The sequence below is a fragment of the Oenanthe melanoleuca genome, chromosome 8, assembly GCF_029582105.1.
Source record: "Oenanthe melanoleuca isolate GR-GAL-2019-014 chromosome 8, OMel1.0, whole genome shotgun sequence".
NCBI lineage: Eukaryota > Metazoa > Chordata > Aves > Passeriformes > Muscicapidae > Oenanthe > Oenanthe melanoleuca.
This window is the reverse complement of record NC_079342.1, coordinates 18148866-18174110: the sequence shown is the minus strand read 5'-3', so window position 1 is coordinate 18174110 and position 25245 is coordinate 18148866. Positions and strand designations below refer to the sequence as shown.

The 25245-nt window shown below is 37.8% G+C and overlaps 1 protein-coding gene across 1 annotated transcript in view; it reads left to right on the top strand.

The window, feature by feature from the left end:
- The window catches only part of TESK2 (testis associated actin remodelling kinase 2), a 78161-nt gene that overhangs the window by 16618 nt on the left and 36298 nt on the right, over positions 1-25245 (top strand). Inside the window, exons 3-4 of the mRNA XM_056497164.1 lie at positions 8627-8748; positions 17851-17899. Coding sequence (XP_056353139.1) covers positions 8627-8748; positions 17851-17899 — 171 coding nt within the window. The remainder of the gene's footprint in view (positions 1-8626; positions 8749-17850; positions 17900-25245) is intronic.

Genomic DNA, 25245 nt, shown 5'->3' with positions numbered 1-25245 from the left:
TTTGATTTTCTTCTGCAGGAAAAGTGCCAATCTGAGTATCATTGTGCAGTTTTCCCAGGGCAAAACAGGTGGCAAGATTCCCTTGGCACTGAAATGTTTGTGTGCTTTTTGTCTTGTTTTCCATAATAATTTCTCAAGCATGGTTAAATGAGATCTGTTTAGTTTTCTGTTCTGGATGGAGATGTGCTGGGTTGGCAGCTCTGGGATTTTCTGTGTTTTGCCAGCTGGCAAACATGCACATTTGTGTAAGCTCATTCATTGCTGATACTGAGAGACAGGTGCTGATTTACTGTTCTTCAAATAACTGTGCTGGCACATGTCCAGTATTAACATGAGTGCGCCTAGAGAATAAGAGTGCATCACTTAAAATCTGTGAGAGACCTCTGAGACACCCCTCAGGATTCTTATTTACTGGTATTGGCAGCAGGGGAAAGTTATATATATTTATATATATATATATATATATATATATATATATATATATATATATATATATATATATATATATATATATATATATATATATATATATCAGTGAAGTTAAATATATATATCAGTGATGGATTTCACTGCCTGTGCCTGGGGAATGTCTGATGTTAATACACACAAATGCATATGTGTTACTGCCTAACATGAAATGTGAAAATGAGAACTGCAAGGTACTATTGATGGCACTAACAAAAAAGAGATGTTTACAGCCTCAGATCCATAGGGAATGCTTCTCCATAGCTCCTTAACAGCCATTGGAAGTGATTAGAGAAAGGAACTCCAAAGCTTCTTTTAATCTTTCCTGCTGAAGTTCTTGGTATTCTGTATGCGAGTGATCCAGAACTTCTTCCCAATAGATGCTGAGGCCACATCCAAGCTGTAGGAACCTCTTCTCCTGTCCATGTGCTTCCTGTGTCACCACAGCTGTTGGTCCTCCCTGGAACAGACTGGGAGTGCTCTGGGGTGGCTGCAAGGCCCTTTGTGCTGGCAGCAGCTCTGCAGGGTGGGGCCCTCTGTTTGATGGTGTGGTGGCATTAGGGGTTGAGGAGAGGACAGAGCTCTGAAACATCCGCTGGAGAGATCGATACCGAGACAGCGTTGCTTTGTTAACTAATCCGGAGCTGACAGTGTGTCTAACACTGACTCACTGGTGGTGCTTTAACTTTCACATGAGCTGCTTGCAGTTAAGTCCTGCAAATCCAATTCTTGCACTTCCTAGCATTTACAGGCCATGATGGGACATAAGAAATTGCATGGCATATTTAATTAGTTACCTCATTCTCAAGTAGTTGAGCGGTTTCATGATGGCTTAAATAACAAGAAATTACTTAGAATTTTTGGTTTTGGCTGTAACCTGAAAGTTATTGACTGTATCAACTTATAAAAGCTGAAGTATCTTCAAGTAAGCAAAATATGACTTCTTCCTGCTGCCTGCTCTTTTAATTTGTGGTTGTGATCAAGTTCTAAGTGTTGGGATTATAAAAAACAATAGTTGTATACCAGTGGGCTTGTTCTGAAAGGTGAGGCAGACTCCTGTACTCATGCACAGTCATGTTTATTTGAAAGAATTATAAAGGAAATCTAAGAAAATTATTTCTACCCCAAAGAGAACTTTGTCAAGGCTCCCACACAGTTTTGAAATAAATCCCACAAATGTATTTGAATATCAGTGATGAGATTATTGGTGTAGTGTGAGGACTATGTGCTCAGTGCCAAACTGTTCATATATTGTGAAAGTTAGAAGATACAATTTTTGTGTCAAGAAAACTCAGTCCAAAGTATTGCTTTTTCTTCAAAAACCTCTGCAGATTATGTAAGTATCATGATCTTTCATACAGGATAAACCCACAGTAACATGGGAAATATTTAACCATATGTATTAAAAATTAGATGGAATAATAGTAACACAGATACAGTATCTGATTATGTATTATCTTTTGATGTTACAGCAGTCACTTGCAGATATCAATCTTCCAGTTTTCTGGCAGATAGATAATATCACTTCAATTTTATAGAACAGTTAGGTAACGAAAGGAAGTAGCATGCTTAGGGCTTCTCAGTGAGCTGAGGATAGCTAACACTGAAAATTAGGAATAAAGTCTCAGTTATGAACTTCAAACTCATAATTTCTTTTTCTTTCTATGATATGACTATGATATTACTCAGGTGTAAAGTACATGGCTGAGCTGTTAACTGAGGTTGTGGTAAAACAGTGCTCACCCAGTGTCCATGTTCCATGTCCTGAATTGCAGAGGAAGGTTTATATGGTTGCATTCTGCTGAACTGGTTACAAAATCAGTCAGCTTTGCCACCCTGGGCTGTGCCTGTTTATTTCTCATCTCAAACTGTGGAACAATAGTCCTCTGATGAATTTGTGCTTTCTCTCAAAATAAGACTGTGGTCTCTTTTTGCCTTTATGGCTTGATTGAGATCAAGTTAATGGCAGAGATATGTGCACAGATTCCTATCAATAAATGGTTTGTTTAAAATAAAAGGGTGCTCTATTTTGGGCCCTGGTTCTACATTACAGTAGGCAATGAAGAAAAACAAAATACAAAAGAAAAATTGAGAGTTTTTTGGCTCAAGAGTGAATTTACAAAGTATCAATGGTACTGCTGTCTTACTAATTAGAAATTCACCTTAGTTTGGGAGAAAAATTGGAGAATTTATTTGACTGTAGGTGTGGAATATTCTCGAGGAATTGAACTTATTTCTTTGCTGAATTGGTGGTGCTAGAAGTTCCTGAAGTTATCAAATTAGGACCTTTGACTAATACTGAGCTTTTGTACTAAAGGGAAAATGGTAGTCTCCAGCTTTTTCTGTGTATTTCTCTCAGCTCTTTATAGTATTAGAAATTAGTAGAATCACAACTGCTGCCAGGCTTTTGGAAGGTTTTGAGGTTCATTCTGTGCCTAGTTTCTGTAGTTTTTCTCAACCTGTGCTAAGGCTCTTGCAACGCATGCTGACTAGTTTTGTTTGGCAAAGTTGTGTTACATTTGGCAGGTCTCTCTTGCTGCAAGAAGTTGTAGTATAGTGACATTCTGTATTACTATTCTGAAAACAGCCACAACCCATCTGACTCTCTGGCATCAACATAGCAGCTTGGTATTATCTGGATTGGTGTTTTTCTTTCAGCTTCTATTTGTCGTTGCAAGTTTTCCTAGTGATATGAAATTTTTTACTTGATACAGGCATCACTACTATGAATATATGTATCTGACAGTGGGTACATTTTAATGTTAAGAAAAACATTTCAGATTACAGACTTACAAGCACTGTGATCTGAGTTGAAGAACAGGTTTGTCTTCCTTGCTGAAGGGAGCTTTTTTTTTAATCAACCATAGAGTTAAGACATTCTTCTATCACATTCATCCTCAAGGCATGAATATATATCTCTGTAAGTGTGATGACTTGGTGGCTTGATTGTGAGACTTGGATAAAATACAGCTGACCCTAATTTTTAAAAAAGATTTCTTCTGCTGTCACAGCAAGGAAGTAGTCTGTTTTTGAGAGAAATTTTGTATCAGAGCCAAACTGCTGGTCTGCTTCCCTGTGAAAGACTTTTTTCCTGTCATTTAGTAGGCACTCTTCTCTTTAACAGTGATTACTTCTATCATCTCATGTGCCTCACAAACTTTATTGTTAACTCAGTCAATCAAAATTAAACTGTGTAACACATATAGTGCAAATGGCTTAAAATGGTAGCTAAGGGAATGTCTTCATCTCTTGTCATCAAAGAGAAAATACTTGTAAATCAATTGAAGCCAGAGAAGCAAACTCAGGGAAGGTCAAATTTTTGGACCAGAGGAGACTGCTTTTAAAATGGTGCTTTGGATACATTGCTGCAAAGGTGAAGGTGAAATGGCCAGACAAAGACCAAGGTGTATAAAAGAAAATAAAAGTTGGTGTGTATGCTAGAGCAGCAACATAATTTTATGGAGTAGGCTGTATAAGTAAAGATCTGTAAATGTATTTAAGCAGTGAGGCTGAGTGCCATAAGAGTGGAAGGTAAGGAAAAACTGGAAAGCAGCTAAATGAAGTTTTGGAAGAGAACTGTGAAAAAATACTTCCAGCTATATAATGATGATTTGGAAAGTAATGAAAACGCAGTGAAAAACTAGGAGCACAGCTGAAAGTTGTGTTGGCAGATTTACAATATCAGTATTAGGAAATGTTCTTCAGATGTTTATTCCAGGGCCACCTGGAAAGGTACAGTGAATACAGATCAAAAAGGCCTTGTGAAAGATGAAATCAGGCTAGATTTCAGCTATTGCTTAAAAATACCTCTCCTTCAGTCCAGCAGAAAGTGGGAATAATATAAATGTTTGGATTTTCAGAGAACCATGACAGACGTATATGACGTAATAGATAAATAATAATCTAAATTATGGTAAATTTTTTTAATAGTAAAGAACTTTACTGCAAAGCAACGAGCTGAACATTAAACCCACCAATTTTTGCATGATAATCCTCATGAACTTTATATAGTGACTACTTCTCTGAAATGTGAGCCCTGCTTAATCACTATTATGAGATTTCCTTTAAATGCATCATGATTTCTTTACCTTCATCCGTGACTTCCTCTACTTGCCACTTTCTTCTGAAGAAAGGGCTAAGAATCAGAACATGGTCTGATGTGAGCAGAACCATGCAGGTAACAATAGCCAGGTCAAAGTCCAGAGTACTTTGGTCCTAGGAGAATCAGAGTGCAAAGGGACAGTTTAACTGCCTGTCAGCAATAAAACAGGGAGGCAATATCTGGTGACTGTGACCTTGGAGATGGAGTCACACACATAGGTAAGCAGACTGAGAAGCTGGAAGTGTGTGCAAAGCAGCTGTAGGATTGTCAGAATGTTTCTAAGCAGAGATGCCATGATCCAGACATTGCTGAAAGGTTATTTGGTCTGATATGCAAGGGGCCCTAATTAATAATAATGTCAACAGCTTTAAAAGCTTCACAGCAATCTCTAAGTTGCATCTCAGTGAGAGGTTTGAATTGCATGAGTGAATCCCTGTTTATGTTGGGTACACGGGCATATGCCTGAGGCAAACTGCCTTGTATACAAACGTTAAATTGGATCAGCAGTATTGCCAAAATATTTACTCGTTTTCCTTCTGGAGTCAGGTGGCTGAAACATCACTGCCATGTTTTTATGGCACAGAGGTGGCCTGAAAGGAGGATTAAAACTAGTTTTGCACTGCTTTGGCAAGGCATGCCAGGGTAGGCACAAATTTTGTCTAAGGTATGACTGATGGGTAAGTAGGCATGGAGGGCAGAGCTAACAGCTCCTTTCATGTTGATGATTAAGAGTTTGACTGAGACATTAAAGACAGAACCTGTCAGTTCCTTGTTGTCAATTAGTTCTTGCCATAGAAATGCTATTTGCTAGTTGTGCTTCACAGGAGAGAACGTGGTCTTAAGTATATTACATGGTCTTAGGTATATTCCAAGTGATTAGCATTGTGCTTCATAATTTATAAATTGATACTTTTATTCATAATATTGACTATTGTCCTGTTGAGAAAGATGCTCTCTCACCTGCAGTTCTGTTTCTTCCTCCTTGCTTAAAGGATAACTAGCAAGAGAGGAAGAATCCCCTTTTTCCCCATCACTCCTTTGGTTTGATTAGGAATTTTGTTGTTCTGTCAGATCTTGCAGGAATACATCCTCCAACATCAGAACAATATATAGAGCTTCAAATGAGATTGCTGGTGCTTACTGTGTCCCTTTAAATGAAACAAAGCATAGTGCTTGTATGTAAATGTTGAGTACTATTTAGAGACCAGGTAATTGGACAGAATATGCTGCTCTGTGTGTAAGGAACTCAAGAAGTTTCCAACCATGGGAAAAGTGATTTTGTAAAACAAACAAAAGAAAAGCCAACTGACCTTGCCACTGAACCTTGTTCAGTCTGTCAAGGCTGGAAAGACTTCAGGATTGCCTAATACAGAGGATGAAAAAGTTTTGTCTTTGCAAAAGCAGCTCAATTTTCTCTGGATGTGCAGTTAGTGCTGTGGACAGTCAGACCTTTGAGAAGCAGTTGTTGACCACTTCTTGTTGCTTATCAGACCTGAATATCCAGGAAGCATGCAGGACATTGTGACCCAAAAGTTACCCACCTTCTTTTCTGAGCTTTCCTTAGCTTAAGAAAAGCAATCTGAACAAGGAAGAAGGTTCTATGATAAATTCTACTTTAACCTCAGAGTTGAGGCAAAAGAGCAGGAAATTCTGGCATGAAACTAAGTGAATTACACAAATGGGCAAGAAGTTAAGAGGTAGCTGGCAGAGTTAATGAGAAGGCAAATACTGTTTAAGACCACGTTCCATCTGAGTTCCTGATCATCTTTTACCTGTATTCATTCCCTTTTGGCAGACCTTGAAGCTTCTCTGTTGGTGGAAAGCTCATTTCTGAGCTCATTTCTGTTGAGAGCAGCTCTGACTGTAGGAATTAAGTTACTTCAAATCCATTCCTGTTCCCTGAAAACCCCAAATTACTTCACCACAGCACCAAGATTCCTAATCTTCGTCTCAGGGGAAGTGTCTTGATTTAGCTGCAGCTGTGTATAGGTTCAAAGCATAGTCCTTTTTTCTTTATATAAATTTGCATTGTTGAAGTTTTCTACATCTATGAAAACATTTTATTTTTTTTCCCCTCACCCAAGGCATTACTCCTAGTAAAACTAAGGTATAACTTATAACTCATATGTTTTAAAAGTCTCTGTGTAGACATTGACCTGTCCAACTTAGTTTGTTCATTCAAACTGGCTGGGTAAAATTAAAAATTAAAGTACACAACTGACACAAGAAACCTGGCAAGTAACAATAAACCTCATCAACTTAATATGCAATCGTCCTGCTTAAAACCAATAAGCATGGCAAACAGGCAAGACAGGTTGTGTTGAGAATGACTCTAGATTATCTTGTTGTAATGAATGCACTAAAGCTGTAGTTTGACCAGTTTTATTTTAAAACCAATATTACCACAGAAAGGAGGAGTCCCATGCTTGTGAACTTGCTGTTGGTTTCTACTCAGTGCTGGTTTCTGTATCCTTCTCCACTCCCTTTCTCTGATCCTTCTTGCACTGGGATTACTGGGTGACTGTAGGTGAGGCACTTGAGGAGCTCATGTACATAAGTGGGGGGAAGCAGAAGGAAAACCACCTGAGGGCTATTTTTCTACCCAGTGCTTCAATGTTGTTTACCACATTCACCTGTGATGTTTCCAGTGCTACCTTATACTTGAAACCAGGACGGGAAGAGGCAACTTAGAAGTGTTAAACCGGACACACAGCAGAAACATGACACCCTTCCTCTCTGTACATCCCTGTGCTGAATTAATGGGCTTTGTGTCCAAATGAGAATGTTTAGCTGAAATATGCCCCTTGTTCTTGCAGTTAGTGGTGTGCAAATAAAACTTGAAAATAGGTATTGTTTGCTGCCTCTGATTACCAGGGAGCCCTACCTTTAAAACCCATACCCTATTTTCTTCTGCTTATGATGGGTTCAGTTATTCTTTCTGTAATTAACATAGCACAGCTAAAGGGGCCTCTTACTGGAAAAGATGAACAGTCTTCTAGAATGAAAGTGGACAGGCTGCTGTTGTTTAAAATGTAGGTAATTTGTATGTACCTAAGTCATAATGTTGATTTCAGTTTTAAATTAGAAAGCTGAAGAGTCTTAAATTCCTGGAATTTAAGACCTTCCTCAGCTAATCTCCATAAACATGAATAAATTTGCCATGGGGGTAATTCAGTGTTTTGAGAAATACATGTTTTCTATTTATGAGCTGCAGGTACTGATGTAGGAAGAAAATGGGAGCATAATTTCCATGAATAGTACCAGTATGTGTGTGGGAATGCCCAACTGCAAGGAAATTCAAAGGATTGGCGAGCCTTACACTATTTTAAGAGCTTCTTTCTAATAGTAGCACACATCTACATAACACTTGACAGATGGGCTAGTTTGAGTACCAAGTTAAAAATGTTCACAGTCCTGCATTTCTGAGCAGGGAAAGTTAGAGGTGCTGGTGCTGTGCAGTTGCCAGAGAAATTCTCTTGTTCCTGTTGACACTCTACAGCCACTAGTGACACTGTGGGTGAGGTGATGCCCTCTGCAAGAACCTCTCTGCTTTGCAGCAGGGGTTGGCAGGAATGGTTTCAGTCCCCTGGATGTGGAAGTTGGATCATCGTCTATTTTCAGAAGTAAACACTGAGTACCTCCAAAATCTGCCCTGTAAGCAGCAGGTCCTCATATAACACATTCTGTGAACAATTACAGCAGCCACTGCAGGGGGAAAAAAGAATATGGGTGGAATAAAGATAAATTTCATAAGTCTTGGAATGGGAAACTTTTTCTCTGTGGACAAACAGATGGCTTCCTTCACTTGTACTAAGAAGCTGATAATTGGGTGTTTTTCAATTTCTCAAGCTTTCTGTCATCCTGAGTTGCAAGAGAAGAGCAAAATGCCATTTTATATTTGCATAGTATGCTTATAGAAAGTCATTTCTGTGACAAAGACTGCAGAAATTGGTGTATGGATCACTTTTTTCACAAAGGATCTCTGCATTGCACTACAGCAATACTGGTTCTTCAGTCTGTCATTTCATATCCTTACCATTTTTTGCTTCTATCCAATAGGTAAGGCACAGAACTTCAGACCAGGTAATGGCTTTGAAGATGAACACACTGAACAGCAACAGAGCAAACATGCTGAAAGAGGTTCAACTTATGAATAGACTCTCACATCCGAACATCTTAAGGTACACTAGCTTTTTTTCTGAATCATATAGAGATAGATTGTCTTTAGTAGGGCTCTCCTCTTCCCAATTTTTGTTCAGTTATTTTTTATTGTAGGTTTATCTATTGTGAATGTGTTAGGCTTAATTCCTAATTTAATAGATGAATGGAAGGAAGAAGAAAAGACTTAAGAGAAAAAAAAAAACCAAAATGTGGACATGATTTTGGTATTAGAATTTGCTAGTAATGAGTAATTTATGTCAGAGAAAAGCAGGTGCTCACATTTAAAATTTCTGATGAATTAATATGAAGAGTGAAATTTGGCTTCTTTTTGTGAATGTTTCAAATTTAACACTATTCAACTAACTTATGATTACTAGTCTTAAAACTAAACAATGCAAAGTGCCATAGCTGTTTCTTAGGTCTGCTTCCTAGTATTTAGGGTTTTCTTATGGCAGTATTTCAAGGTGGGATAAGGAGGACTGAAGAAAAGAAGCTATAGTTGAACTAATCTAATTTATATGCTCCTGGAAGGAAAAAGCTAGCTCTTGTTTTGCATTAGATTACTGCATGCAAATCCAAAGTGTTCCAGTGTGTATCTTGCTATTTCTTGAACCATTTTAGTCTTGGTTTCTCTTCTATGGTGATGTGACAAGAAATTAACATAATTGGCTGAAGCCATAACATTGTGAAATTTAAAGATGTGATGGCAGTGCACCAAATGACCAATTCTCCTAAGCTGCTTTTGCGCACCTGGGATCTATTTCTGACCTCAGCTCGTCTTGAAAAGTTTTGGAGACCTGTGAACTCTGTCACCTAATTTTCTTTTCTTTGCCATTCTGTTACATAGTACAGACTTAATACTGATTCCTAAAATCCTTTATAAGCAGTCTTTCTGATCCTTGAAATTCTATCTCAGTTTTCATCAACTGATTTGTAACAATATTATCCTCTGTGTTTCCTTCAATATTTGAGGACATGTCAGAAGCACTTGAAATATCTGTAAGGAGCATTCCATTAATTCATGTCTGTTTTCTATTATTCTTTTATTTAAAACCTCAAAAACCTGTGAACTTAAAGAATTCTTACTCATAGTAAACTGTGTTAGTTTTATCATAATATATTTATTCAACTTTTGTAGTAATCTATCCCTAAATATCATTCCTAGTCTGTTTTCTCTGCTCCAAGGTGAGGTGCTTTCCAAGCAACTCCTCCTTCTGGTTTTGTCTGTTTTTGTTGTTGTTGTTCTCTCTCTCTTCCTTTTTTTTTTTTTTTTTTTTTTTTAATTGAAATTATATCATCTACCTGGTTGTTTAGATTTCAGGTTCATTCCTTGTGTCTTATTTATCCCACATATCTTTTCATTCATTTCCTTTTTTCTGAATCCTTTGATAAGCAGCATATGACCCTGGGGACTGATAAAGCTGTTTTTGTAGTAAGGTTTGTGGGAAGATTAACTTTCCAAAGTAAGATTGGCATCATCAACTCAGTACGCTTCATCAGTTTCTTTATCAATTTTGTGTGGTTGGTAAATCTTATTAAAAAAAAACTAGCTCTACAGATCTGTTCAAAATCAAGAATTTGATTTGGGTTGGGATGAGAGAAAGTAGGAAAACGATATATTGATAGGCCAAAAGCATTCAGTTGTACCTGAATGTAACCCTGCCCCCTCTTGAATGGAATTACAGAGGTGGTGCTGAGAACAAAAATTGCTGAAATTTAGATGTCTTGTGAAGTGAAAGAGATCATATTTGGTCCCCTCTGGCCTTAGAGCCTATGAATAATTTGAAGTTAGCAGTGTTACACAGATGGTCCTGGAGGAAGAACAGTTAATGTATTGATTTAGGTATGAAGCAGAAAAATAATTTCATTTGTTCTTCCAGTTATTACCCAGGATTGACAGAGAAGTCTTTTTCTTTTTGTGCTCAAGTAAGCAGTTATTAGTGAATACATCAGAAACAAATTACTTAAATAGAAATGGTCTATCTTTGCACAGTTTGTTTGGAAGAATAAACTGCATTTGATTTATGAATTGCTTGATTTGAGGCTTCTTCAAAAAAAAGTAGGCTCTCTATTAAAAAATACTGCCTTTTTCTTACCTTTGGGTAAGTCCCCTTGCTACAGGGAGCAGTTATTCCTACAGGAAATGCAAATAAGAAAACAGTGTTTAGTTTTAGTTGTTTTTTCCCTGAATTTTAGTACGCAGTAGAAGCTACTACTTTTCTGTGAAGGAGATAACGTGATGGTTTTGTGTATTAATGATGTGTCATTTAAGTTTTTTCTTTAAATTTTACTGCAGTTTTCCAATTTCTTTGTCTGGGAAAAGATTTTGCCCCTCTGAAATGTTACCTGCCTATGTGTCTGTGTATACCTGTATATAAATCCACACTTTCAAGCCTCTCTATTTAGGTTTCATAAATGTATAAATCATTGGTGCTTCTAATAGCCTTGTGAAACAACCTGTTTCCAACTTTAGAAACACATAAAAAAATAAGTAATAGTAATTTGCAATTTAAGTGGTGAGAGGTTGTGTTGCTTGTTTGACAACATTGTGCTGTCAGATAAGAGCAGCTGGAGTTGTATTGCTGAGAGGTTTATAGGAACATGTTCTACAGCTATGTGTTCCCACTGAAACATTTCCTGGGATTATTTTTGGAAATTTTAAGCTTGTATTAGTATTTAAAGGGAATATGCTCTTCAAAGAAGTTCTAATATATAACTTTTCCAGGGGCTATGAGCTATCTCAGTTGCTGTTAAATATTTTCTTGACTTAATTTCTTTCCTTTGAAGTTTTTCTGTGTTACTGAGTAAGGTGTTTTGTCACTAGCATCAAGTTCACTTCTCTATTGATCAGCCACTGAATCTCTTCCTCATGCCTTGAAGGTGTCCTCTGATTTTTATATAATATATCTCTGAACTTCTTCATCTCCTCTGAGTTCTGGGACTACCTATTGTTAACTTCCACCATAAACAAGTTTCTTTCCTTCCTGTTGCTAGCCATTACTGATAGTAATGGGTTCTTAGGCTGAAATGTTGAGATCATATTGTGCAGTTGAAGTAGGTGAGGGCTGCAAGGTACTCTACTACTCAAATGGCTTTTAAAATTATGAAACTGGATAAGTACTGGCTTTACGGCCTCCAAAATCTGCTCTCAAACCATTTCAACATGTGTAGGATAGCAAGTTAATGTTTTAGAAAAATGTCAGATTGAGCAATGAGGCATTTATTTTAGTGCACTAAAACCTTGTTTAAGCTGGGAGTGTGGTTGTGTTTTTTTGAACATCCTGATGCATAATACCTCAAATTTGTTATTGAATCAATGTTTTTGTCTGAGAGCTCTTCTGTAGTTTATATAGTTAAATGTTATGGAAAAGAGAAGAGGTTCTTCTTTCTCATAGTATATTTGGTAGCCCAGGATCATCATTATTCTTTGGGTAATTAAAAAATCCATCTCTTTGCCAGAGCTCTAAAATATATAGGAACTTTATACAAGCTGTCATTTCCAATGTGCCCACAGTTAACCTCAAGATGTTATTGTGAAGACTGATATTTTTGCTGTTGATTGCACTGATGTGACTAATAAATATTGCTGACTATTTGAAACTGCTTTTATTTCTGTGCTGTCCATATCAGCTCCTTTTCAGAGTTACAGATGCCTTTTGAGGTTTTTATCCAGGCTCTGGTCATTCTTCTGGAGTGTGTCAGTAGTTGCAGACTTTCTTCCATTCCTTAGCTCAGTAGAGATTACCTAAAGGCTTGTCTGTGTTTTTACCTTTTTCCATCTTGAGGAGATGGAATTGGGTTTAGGTGTTTCAGTTTTTCTTGGTGTGTGTCAGTTTTACTTGGTGAAGTCCTGATCTGGGTATTTAGGCTTTAAAAGCAACAGGCTTTATTCACCGTGGAGTGAAAGGCGAACTTTTAAAACTCCAGACTCATTTTGGTATTTCTGCACTCTAATTCTGCTCTTGGCCAGCTACATAGATCCATCTTGATTAGAAGAGAGATGTAAGTGAAGAGCTTAGTTTTCACTTACCAAGTTCCCAGTAAGTCTACCATCCCCATGGTAGGATCATAAAGATTCCAGTGGTCAAATATATGTGTATATGTAAGTTCCTAATGTATTTTCCATGAGAGACTGGCCTCTATTAAAGAATTTATTTTGGCAAAAAATTGAATTTCTTTTTCAATCTGTTAAGGATATTTTAGAATATAAAACTCCAGCTCTTGCAGCTACACAGGCATGATGGTAAAAAATAGGGGATTTGGGAGGTTTTTTGTCTCCCTTCCTCTTGTTTCCTATTTCAGCTAGCAGATGTGATTCTAGAGGCAGAGTAGGTGTTAACTACAATGTAGTAACTTTTTGTTCAGACACTGTCTGGTGTTTATAGCAAACTATGTATGAAAGCTACTTACCTTTTTTGTTTCCTGGTTTTTTCCCCAGAGTCCAGGTTGGGGACATTTTGGAAGTGGACAGGGCAGAAGCAGAGGAATGTTGTTCAAAGAATGTTTTCTTCTGTTTCTACCATCAAACTCATCTCCTGTCTCTATCTCACTCCTGCATACAAGTTAAACATGGAGAATTAAAAGGCTTTTCTACCTCTGATTTCTTCCTGCCTTTGATGTGGGATATGCTGGTTTTATCACATCTTCCCTCAGACAGATGGTGAGAGGAGGTGTGGAAAAGTGAGCTGAGGTTGGGGTGTGTACCATATGATGTTTACTATGGCCACTTTAATACAGGTTAACTGATACATGGCAAGACTGTAATTGCTGGGGTTAGGGAAAACAGGGGTTTGGAGCATTTCTCCACTTCCTTATTAGCTTGTGTCCTATTTTTAGTGCAGTGCTGTTCAAGGTTTGGGTTAGATTGAGTACCATGATTAGTCTGGTGTGTGCTTGTAGATGTTTTCTACTTTTCTGAGTTCTGATCTGCTTCTGTAGTCATGAGTTTTTACCCAAATCAAAGTAAGAAAATAGGTCTGGAAAGGACTCAAATAATCTCCATCCTTGTGTCCTGAGCTTGGGAGCCTTCAGGCTACAGCCTGAGAGGCCTGATAGCTTTTTTTTTTTTTTTGGGTAATATCTTACAGATGTGTTTTTCTCATACAAATGAAGTGGCGTGCTACCAATGATTCTCCATCTCTTGTGCTGTCTCTTAAATTAGTGTATCTTCAGTTTTGAGGTAGAATTTCAGTCTTTAGTATCAGTATTGTTTGCATGAAAAAAGTATTTCTTTATTTGATCTGTACCTTGGGGACTTAATTTAAAACATTCTGTACACAGAAAGTCTTAGCTCATGTCTTAAGTGTTCTCGTGGGAGCACTTGGAGGTATTGCTGCATGTTTGGCTGTGAGCGTGCAGGCAGATTGACTCAGTGATTAAATCCACCTTCTTGTGTGTGCAGGCACACAAATAAGCACACTGTGTGCATATTCCATGAACTCCTTTCAAGGAGAATTTTATTTCATTCCCTTTGAGGCAAATCTATCACCCTGGGAACACAATACCAGGGATTTTTTTTTGTATGTAGTTTTATCCTTTCAAACCTTCCTTTTTGTAAAATTGCTTGTAATGGATTTTGTTACAATAGCTATGGATTTTGTCTTTTAACATCCTTTGTCATGTACTGAAAAGTGCTTTAACAGGACAGAAAATTGCTTTTGCTTCTCTTTCTGTAACATAGTTATTAAAAAGGAGTGTTTTAGAAATGCAGTGTACAAGGCAGCAGAAGAGAGGCTGTATGTGTTGTGTATAATACGTTACAGAAATGATAAATGCCTTACCTCTGTCTAGAATCAAGATGCAAGTGTAGAAAACTTAAAATGCATTTTTAATCTAGCATGGTGCCTGAGCCATTAAGGAGAGCCTTAATGCAGGCTTAATATTTTTATTTGCCCTCTTTCTTCTCCAACAGTCTGTGCAATGAAATAAGCATGTGTCTTCTGACCTTTTGTCTCTGTTACTGAGCTTGTACTAGAGGCTTTTACATTGTGTGTAAACATGGTTTGTTTCTTTTGTTTAATGTTATCAAAGTGCTGAATTTTCTCATACAAGCAGTAAATTTTGGAGGGCATAGATTTTTGTTGAACTGTAGCAGCCCCAGGTTTTTCCACAGAACAACAATGTGTTCCAGTGAAGTTCTTTTAACTGAAAGCATGTGTTCAGTGTCTGGATATCCACAGAGGCTGTATGATCTGGATATTAGTTTTGCTTGATAAATTAAGGCAAAGATTGGAGACTGAGGCTACAGTATTTCATCTCCTCTTATCTGTCAAGGATTTTCTCCCTTGCCATCTCACTGAACTGAAAATGGTTTGTGTAACCGCCTTAAAGGACTAAGAAATATCCAGACTTCTCTTGGTTTTGTTTAGGACAGGTTTTCCAGATTGGTTGGTTTATCAAATGAGATTTCCAACATGTGTATAGATTGCTGACATTTGTTAGAAAGCATTTGGAAATGTGCTGCACTGTATTTAGTTGGATGGACTCGAGTATCATCCTTTCTCTTTGCAGTTTCTAGGAACACTTTTCCAACCAGATTTTGGAAGCATTTCAGCTTGCTGATAAGGCCAGATACACTGTCTTGAAAATAAACTTCCTTAAATCTGCAAATGGTCTCCTGTTTTGTGGATGACTGGCTTATTGGAGCTCCTTCCAGCTAGAAATGCTTATAGGAAGTGTAACCTTTGGCTGACAAGATATTCTGCAGAAGTTCACCTACAAGCACATTTTGGCTCAGGAGACAGTCTGTCTAGCCAACAGGAATAATCTCAGCTGTGCTGGACAAGCATGTCAGCTTCCTATCCACAGAACTTGGAATCTCATCTGGGGCAATCTCAGAAATTGAAACCACGTTAAATCTTGCTTGGTAATTGTATTTCCCAGTAGCAGCTGAGTGTACTATCTTTTAGTGAAAATCCTTTCCAACCATGTTTTGTAGCAGTTCTTGGCTTAAACAAGTGATTTATTATTGCTTGATAAAATAGCTAAGCAGAAGTTTTCCAGGAATTTGGATTGCTAGAGGTCTGTTCTATCGATCTGTTTTCCAGAGCCTGAAAACTGAGATTCATTCACACAAAGTTTAAATGGCTTCAATATGTTGCTTGTAAACTCATTCATTCTGTCTTTATCAGTGTATTTGGTTTCTCTTTTCCTGGGTAGTAATTTCTAAATATGTGGGGTTTATAAATCTATCTTTACATCCAGCTTTTTTCCATGAGATCATGATATGGAGCTTTGTTTTTTGATTCTTAGTAGAAGTCCTAAACATTTGAGAGTTTTTAAACTCTTACTCTTGGTAACATGATTTGATGTGTCTTTTCTGCCTTAAGCATAGGTTCACAAAAGTAATGAATATGTTTCCATTGAGACTTCCCTTGACTCACAGGTTGGCAGAAAACATTGGGTTCTACCAGTCTCTAAGTGACAGTGATGTTTTTCCTTTTTGGTAAAGATGAGGCAAGAAATTAAACTTTTCAAAAATTTTGACAAATTCTTAAATGCGTTTGTATTTTGGAATTGAATCAAATATGATGAATTCTTAATTTGTAAGTAGTGTGATACACCTTTACAAAGGAAGAGTTGATCTACACGTGAAAACATTGGTTTTTTTAATTACTTAATTGCAGTTTTTGTTGAATGGAAATATTGCCATAGCAGGCTAAGTTTGTGTAATTGATAGAGAAGAGAATACTTTGAAAAGTTGTCTTATAGAGGAATTAATATATTGGATTTGTATGCTTTCCATTTTTGCTTGTGAGTAAAGCCATTAACACCATACCTGATAGCTCTGGAGACTTTGTACTAAGAAATAGATTTCTGTTCTGTAGAGGTCTGGGTTTATTCATCTCAGGATTCTCTCAAATGAAAATCCTCATATTCAGAGGATGTTGTTTGAGTGTTTGAGGTGAGAGCAGGCAGTAGAAGTTTTCATACAAGTCTTGCTGCTTTGGTTATAAAAACAGATTTCCACAGCTCAGCTTATGCAAAGGACCTTACCTATATTATTTTTCTTTGGCTGCTTGTAATTTACTAGTCAGCTGTTAGACAAGAGAACAGTGAGAATCATTCATTTCTTCAAAAGCAGCTTAGCTGAACTAGCACTACATGTCTTGCATCATTTTGTTTTTAAATTCAGAAATGTTTCAGGATATAAAAGGTCCTTTTCCTTTGAGTTTTTGTCCACAAGATTCCCATCACATTTAATGAGATCATACAGGTCTACCTCTTACTTGCAAAATGGATATTTCTAAACATTATGGAAATGACAGACAAATTGCTTTTGCTTGCTGAGACCAAAATCTAAATGCTAAAATTGAGAATTAGTTAATCTATAAAGAACGAGCTCTTGAACTGTGTAGAGAAGGTTCAAAAGTGTTTAAAATTTCAGTTTTACTGAACTTGTCACGAGGGATGTTTTGTAGTAGTATTAATTTGCATTTGTCACTTTAAAGTTCAGCCTGTATGTTGGTAAAAATGAGCTTTCAGTTGTTTATGGCACATTCTGTTGCTTTCCAGACAAAACAATGGTGGCAATCATCCCTATTAACAGCAGGGGTCTGAAAATCGTGCAGTGTAGGTAACACTTGTGGAATGTGTGTATACTGGATACTATTGAAACTTGCTTCTATCCAAGTGTTGGAAAGAGGAGTTTGGGGAGGGGAAGTATACATTGCATGTGTGCCCTCATATTCCTGAGTGGTTAAGAATGGAATAGGAAGAAACATCTTTATGCTTAAACAGCAAAAAGCAATGGGAAGTAATTTTCTGTTTATGCAGACCAACAGTAGATTACTTGGCTTAAACTTCCTTAAAATAGGACTCTGAGACTGTTCCTTTCTGCATAAATCATTATGTGCTGGCCTTTGCTTATAGTAACTTTCCATTTTGAGGTTGAGCTGTCTCCTGTGCTCTCTTGGAACTGCTAATTCAAATTGTAGTGTAGATACATGATTTTGTTTTGTACTGAGATGTTTAAATAATCAATAGTGAGGTATGCAGTGTCTGTGAGGCTGAACTTTTTCTCTTTCCTCCTTTTTTGGTGAATCCTGTATTAGTTTCTTTAAAGAACAAAAAATAGGGCAGGAAAAAAGCCCAAACCACTTTTCTTTTCTTGTTTCTTGTAGGTTTATGGGTGTCTGTGTACATAAAGGACAGCTGCACGCTCTTACTGAGGTAAGACTATTTCATAATATACATACTGAATATGAAATGCTCAGTTCTCAGGACAGATTCTGCAATTGCCATTCACCTTGAGGGAAGTTTGTTTTATGGTGACTGGTGAGTTAATCACTCACTATTTGTTATGTTAAGAGAAGACAGCAGAATCAGTCCTCAGAACTCCCCTCACAACTGTTGTATATCTTTTCTCCTCAGATGCACTTATTGGGGTGGAAAAAAAAAATCAATGTAAGAACATAAAACTTCACTGATAATGTTCTAAATGACAGGTGTACGTTACCATTGAGCTGCCTTGAGATATTGTTTCTTTCAGTGACATTGCATTGTGTTTAAGTCTTATTTATACTCCACTTGTACATTTCACAAGTGAATCAATAACATTTCAGCTGGGTCACGTTAGTATGCAGTCCCTACCACTTTCATATTACAGCTTAATCTGGGTCCCATAAAGGAATTATTCCATTGCTATGTAGCCTGGCTGAGATCTAGGTAGCAAGTATGAAGCTGAAGTTTCTATTCATATGAGTTCCCACCCAGCTTTATTGGGCTGTTACTTTAATCCCCCTGTAAACTGCTCAGGAAAAATAAGAAGAGAGTATTCTCTTGTTAGGAGTAATGTTGCCTGTTTTGAGTCAAAATCAATAAAGTGCTTTGCCTCTTGTATTAGTTTGAGTACAGACTGTAAGGAAACTCATGGTTTGTAAAGTTAACGTGTCTTATTTACTTCTGTTTTGTAGGAACTGCTCAATTAAAAGATTAACCCTTTCCCACCCTCCCAAAGACAAGTCTGTTATTAATTAGCAATTTCAGCAGGTTCCTGGTGTGGTGTGCTTGCCAAGAACTGCTGTGAAATGAGGAGTTTGGGGAGCTGTATGCCAGTTAGCAGGATATGTGTCACCATCACTTTCTGTAACTTACAGATGCAATTCTGAGACAAAGATGCACATATGTGGGCAGTGAGTTTCTTCACCTTCTGAGGTGACAATTTTGCAGTTCTTATTCTAGCTGCTGTTGGAGTGATGCACTCTGGTTCAGTGTCTTTATTTCTAGTGGAACAAAGAAAAAGATACTCCCAGAAATTTCAAGATATAGCATGTGTGTGAGCACTTTGCCATGAGTGGGATAGTTTGATTTATTCTTTCTGGGGTTTTTTTGGGTTTTTTTCCTCCCAATGCTCAGTAGAGGAAACATTTCTAAGATGGCTGATCAAGTTATTCAGACAGGCTTTGCTAACATTATTGCTGGTTTCTTTTGGATATCTAGTCAATTAAAACAGGGAGGTTTTGGTCCATTCCACTCATTAAATATTATTGTAGAAGATGTGGAGCTTCATAATGCTTTATCGTACTAAAACTTGGACGATTTTGCTCAATGTGGGATTTTTTTGTTTGATTGTTTTTTTCCCTTCCTTCACAGCAGTTGCTTACCATTTAAATAACCCTCCCCACCCAAAAAGCCAAGAAAATGAAAACAGCACAGATGCTTCCTCATAGTGAGCTAACTTTGTAGCTGCTGCTTTGTTCAGCTATTTTGAGTTCTTGGCAAGCAAATAAATCTAAGAAAGACTTCAAAGAATAACTTTTTATAGTTATAATTCAGAATAACAGATGAGATTCCTGAAGCATCTTGAGAGCAACAAGGAAGAGTTTTAGATTGAAGATGTTTGCTGCAACATTTTGAGAAACAGAATAGCTTTAGTGACATATTATAAAAGTATAATTAGTGATTACTTCTTTTCTTCTGTAGACAAAGGTGAGCATTTACTGCCTTTAATAGGAAAATCCATGACAGAAATTGATGTTGTAGGGAATCCACACATGATTTTGCCCAGTAACATAGCTATTCTTTGATTTTAGAGAGCTTTTAAAAGTTAAAAACTGTATGTGTTCCAAGTGGTGGAATTGTCTTTTCTAGCAGCTGTACTAGTATTTTTCATCTTCAAGTATGTGTAGAGTAATAGTTGAATTCTGAAGACTTCTGGAGGTTGGAGAAGGGGGCTGAAATGATGAGCTGAAGGAGTTATTAGTAAGACAGACAGGGTGAATCACCTGTTCAAATATAGCCCAGGAGGATAAACAAATTATCCACTGTCTTGTGGCTTTTTTCAGCTTGTGGTCCACAAAGGTGGTCTCCTTGCTTCCAGTGCTCAGCATAATTGACACCAGCCTGGCACTACAAGTGCTCGGAGCTTCTGCCAGGGTTTCACTTCTTTGGAGATGAAACTGTTGATTCAGAGGCCCATTGGTCAAATAGGTCTCTGAGTCACTGCAGGGAGAATCCTCTCACGCTTGCCTGTGCTGGACCTGTTCTGTAATGAGTTTAATTATCCCCTCTTGTGTTTTGAGAGTGCAGTTGATGATATGCCTGTGTGAGAAGGATACAGCATCACTTAGAGCTTATGTCTGCGGGCAGCATGATGGGAAATCATGTTTATTTTATATATGTATATGTTTCCATAACAGAAGTTGACAGCTAGTGCCAAATGTTTGGATTTAGACAACTTGTGCTATTAACAGGCAGGGCAACCTCAAATGATGTTAGAAGAGTCTTGAGGATTTTGTAAGCCTGTAAGGGGCTAAGTTGGGAATATGCAGCACTTTGTTATTGGAAGGCAGAGTTTGAAGTATTACAGATTTCTTCCATGTTTACAGACACAGGAGGCTTAAACACAGGAGTGGATCATGCAGAGCAGGTTTTTTGCTTGAGGAAGGTGTTGATCTGTGTATGCCTTGGGATTTTCCCTTTTGGCAGCATTTTGTGTTGATTTAATTTTCCTCTCTCAAGTGGCTTTTGTTTTTAAAACTCTTGAGCAAGAGGCAGTTTCTGTTTGTTTTGGTTTGTTTTTTTCAAAATAAGAATGGAATTGTTTAATTATAGACTGCACTAGAACTTTGGCCTTGTTCTGAATCCACAGTCTTACCAGTTTTGATAATCCAATATTTTTTTTTAGGTTCTCAAGCCAGAAGCTATGGCATATGCCTCTTCTGAAGTAATTCAGTATCCTTAGATTGACAGAACAGCTTAGGCTGCCAATGACCTCTATCCCAGCAAGCACTAAGTTAAGAAACATTTAAGGAAAGCAAAGTAAATGCTTTAATAGGTGTATCACCCAGATGAGCTGGCAGGTATTAGACTGCCTCGCTAATGTTGAGCTCATGAACACAGATTTGCCATGCTTGTTTTCTCTAAAACCAGAGACTGGGTATTCCTTTCTCAGCATTCAGCTCTAATCTGAAGCTGCTGGATTGTTTCTTTAGCTACAAGAATCTGCAGTGCTTCCTGCTGTACTCACATGCCTCTCCAAACTAATTTCAGCCTTTCCCTCAGGCTTCTCTGTGTTTTCCAGCCACTTTCCTAATCTGACAACTCTCTTCACTTCCATTTCCTGGCACACAGCAGTATCATAAGTCTTGGAGAAACTTGCATAGTAGTAGAGTCTCTGGTGTCAGCATGGGCTGCTGCTGAGCATTCAGAGGCCAGATCAGTGCTGCTGCCAGGCGAGCAGAGTGTGTGCTATGGGGACATGGAGCCTGAGCCAGTGGGGAACAGCCATGGCTCAATAGCAATTGTGTATGATTTTATCCCATACACATCTACCATGGAATGGGTGCATGAGCAAACATCCATTTTAGACGGGAAGCAAACAAATGTATTTGTGTATTGTAGGTTTTGTAGGCCTGTGCTATTATACTGAAGCAGATAACATAGCAGCATAAAGTCTAGCATATAAAAACCACTTAATGCCTTCTTGCAGATCTTGAATTGTTTGTTGAACTCAGTTAAACAGGTTTATCTGAATTTCCAAGAGACAGGTCAGGCTAAAATCTTGTTATAATTAGATGTATATTTATATATGCTCAGAATGAGTCATACAGCTTGATAATTCCTTCTTGAAGGAAATGAAAGCCTTGGCAGTTGTGTGTATAGAAGATGGGAAATGGGAAGTTATTGTGTTGATTGGGATATCTTGAACTTGCAGTGCTTCAGGGACAATAGTTAATTGTTGCAACAGAAGTTTTATGACTATTAATTCATACTGGATGATAGTAAAAATGTGTGCAAATGCACTGCTGCCACAATCTGATTGCTCAGTGTGGGATCTGACGTGCACTGGAACTTTCTGAGGCAGAGAGCAGGGCTGTTGCAGCGTCACAGGAGCGTGTGGTAGGTAGATGGAGAGCTAGGACAGTGTTATTTCACACAGCAGCTGTGTGAGCTGAGAGCTGCCTGACCTGCTCTCCTGAAGTCTTTCAGATTTGGTCCTGGCTGGAGAGCTGCAGAGTTAAACTCATGGAACACCTGATACCGCACCAGATACTTGGAGTAGGATAAGAAGCACTGAGTGTGGCTGGGCAGCCATGGTTTTCAGGTGCTGTTATCTATGGCAGTGGGACAAGTGCTAAAGCTCATCCTAATGAAAATGCCATGTCCTTTGAAAAGAGAGGGTTTTTTCAGTAAGTTCTTTGGTGATAACTGAAAACTTCCCTTCTCTGCTTTCCCTCCCAGCAGCAATAATTTAGGTAAATAATTTAAATAATGAAATTAGTAGGGTTTCAGGGTTTTGGAGACCTTTTCAAGCATTTTTTTCTTTTTTACTTTTGGAGATAGCAAAGAAAGAAAAGAAAAAAATAGAAAGAAAAAATATTAAAAGCTTTAAAATCTCAGAATTATTTTGATTATGCTGTGTTGCCCTTTTACAAGGAATAGAAAGTAAGTTCTTAAAGTGAGAAGGTTCTTCTGATATGCAGCTTTCACAAGCAGAATAAATTATTAAAAGTTCTTAATTAATTCTTCTTTCTTTTTTCCTCCTCTCAGTTCTTTGCTATCTTTCTGTGGAGAGCCCTTGACCCTAGAATGGAGAAAACCAGACAGACATCACTTAGGTCTCCTCTTGTGAAGCTTCATGCTACAGCTAAAGTTGTAGTCTTACATTGCATTCCAGAGGGCAATTGCACACTTTTGAGAATTTTAAAAAGGCCTGAAATACCATTCCTTCCCTGCTCCTTCCTTTCCTCATCTCCTGTAAGACTTTCTAATCCCTACTTTTGTTCCACCAGTGTGATTCATATTGTTTGAATAACTTCAGTTTTGCTCGTGTAGCGCTGCAAATATTTAACTCGGCTTTGATGCTGGCAGTAGGCCTTCAACTCTGGAGAACTTGGTGTCTTTGGAGCTGTAGTTCCTATTAGCAGTCATTCTGCAAATATTTCATGCAGCAAAGGAATTGTTCCTGCTTTAGGTATTACCTGTTTGCCAGCTGACATTTAGTTCCTAGATAAGTTGGCTCTGGTGGTTGTTTCTCAGAGAAAGAAAAAAAAAAAAGAGAATAGCTGTGGTGTGAAGTTGGTAAGCTTTAGCTTGGAGACAACTGAAGAGAAAATTAGAGTTGTGCTTAAGGTGGCACCAGGTAGAAAATTAAAAGAAATTAAAGGACTGTCATTTTCATCCTGTTAGAAACTATTACTTATTTCTTGGATACTGCCATCAAATTTCTAGTGAAAAACATCAGCAATTCAGATTTTTAGGTAAGACCTTGAATTAATGTAAGATAGGTGCTACCTAATGTGTTCAGTGTAGCCATACTGAATAGAGACTCTCAGATCCGTTTGTATTCCTTACTGTCTTGTACTTACTTACCTAATGCTTGTGCATTACTTCTCCTTGCTCAGTGAAATCTTTATTAGACACTTTCTATAGTCCTTCTGACTGAAGTATTGAAAAAAAAAATTCAAAAGGATGAGGAAAAAAGCAAAGCAGTAGGAGAACTCTAAAGGTAATTTTGTCCTTTAGCCCCCCTCAGATTTGGGGCCTAATTCTCCTCCAGTTTGGTCTCATTTGCATACATAAAGCATATTCCTTGAATGTGTTAAGGTCTTGGGCAGTATGTAATATTATTTGTTTTATGGTTTTGTGGCACTGGTCGCTGCTTTGACTTCCTGGAGGAGCAGCATGAGCAATGGTGCAAGCTTTCTCTTGGATGTTTCTGTTGACAGATCAGAAGATACAGAATATAGCTGTTAATTCTAAATGTATTTGCTTAAAGGAATGAGTCTTGATACAGGATAGTGTAAAGAGGGCAATTGCTTTGGAGTGACTTTAAAAAAAACATTGTGATGATGACAAATGATCTTTCAGATGACTTCCAACAACTGACAGAATTTTTAAGTGCCTCCTGGCTGTAGGATGCAGCAGAAGTACTGTGGTTAAAACTTTATAAGAAGTCTAAGTATGCATAAAATTCTTCAGATTAAATTTATCCTTGTGATCTCTCAGCCAATGAATAACATGACCTGTGGATTAATGCTGTAATAAATCTCTATCTGCAGGCTCTATCCTGTTTGTCCATGGTTCAGGTATTTTTTGTAGCATTAATTGGAGCTACAGCTTCACTTTAAGAATGAAGAGTTCTTTCAGTGATGCTATACTAGTGCTGGAAATTAACATGCAGAGGCAATCTGACCTCCACAGGTATAAAACTCAAGCATCAGAAGAGTAAATTCAGCCCTATTGAAAGTGTGTAGGTGGTATTGAGTCTTCTGCTAAGCTATAGTTACTTTGAATCTTTCCTGGAATGGAGTTGAGTTTTAGACCTGGATATGTTTGGTTCCAGGAATATATGATCTGATGGCAAGAATGGTTATGTGATGTAAAACTAGAAGTATTGCTACTATTTACTTGGCTTTTTTGCTGCTTTTATCCTAAGACTGAAAGTCCAGCCAGCACATTTCCTCTGTTAATTTGGTTGTTTGGGTTGTTTAGTTTTTCCCTTACAGGAGTCATTAAGAGTTAGACCTTGCATGTACTTGCCCCAGGGTCAACAGAAAACCATTCACTCAGAGCCCAGGGATTTGACCTCTAGAGAAGAGTAATGGTAACCTTGTCTGATGCAGTAGTAGTTGCACTCCTCATTAATGACTGTGTGAGGATTCACTGTAGGACCCCGGAAGAACAAGGTCATGGCAGCAGAAGTAGAGTTTATAACAGAGTGGGGAAATAGCTGAGGTATTAGGAAGACTAGGCTAGTCTGCAATGTAAAAGGTGAGAAATCATTCAATTTCATTGGCACTATTTTTTCCAGCGCTAAATTAGAATGAATGGATCATGAAATGTCTCTTGGGGCTGTTTTCTGTCTGTATAGTCCTTTTTTCACAGAATGGCTGAGGCTGGAAGGGACCTCTGGAGGTCACCTGGTCCAACCTCCCTGCTCAAACAGGGCCAGCTGGGGCTAGTTGCCAAGGACCTGGTCATAGAATCACAGAGTAGTTTGGGTTCAAAGGCACCTTTAAAGATCATCTTGTTGAAACTCCCCTGCCATGGACACAGACAGCTCCAATAAACCA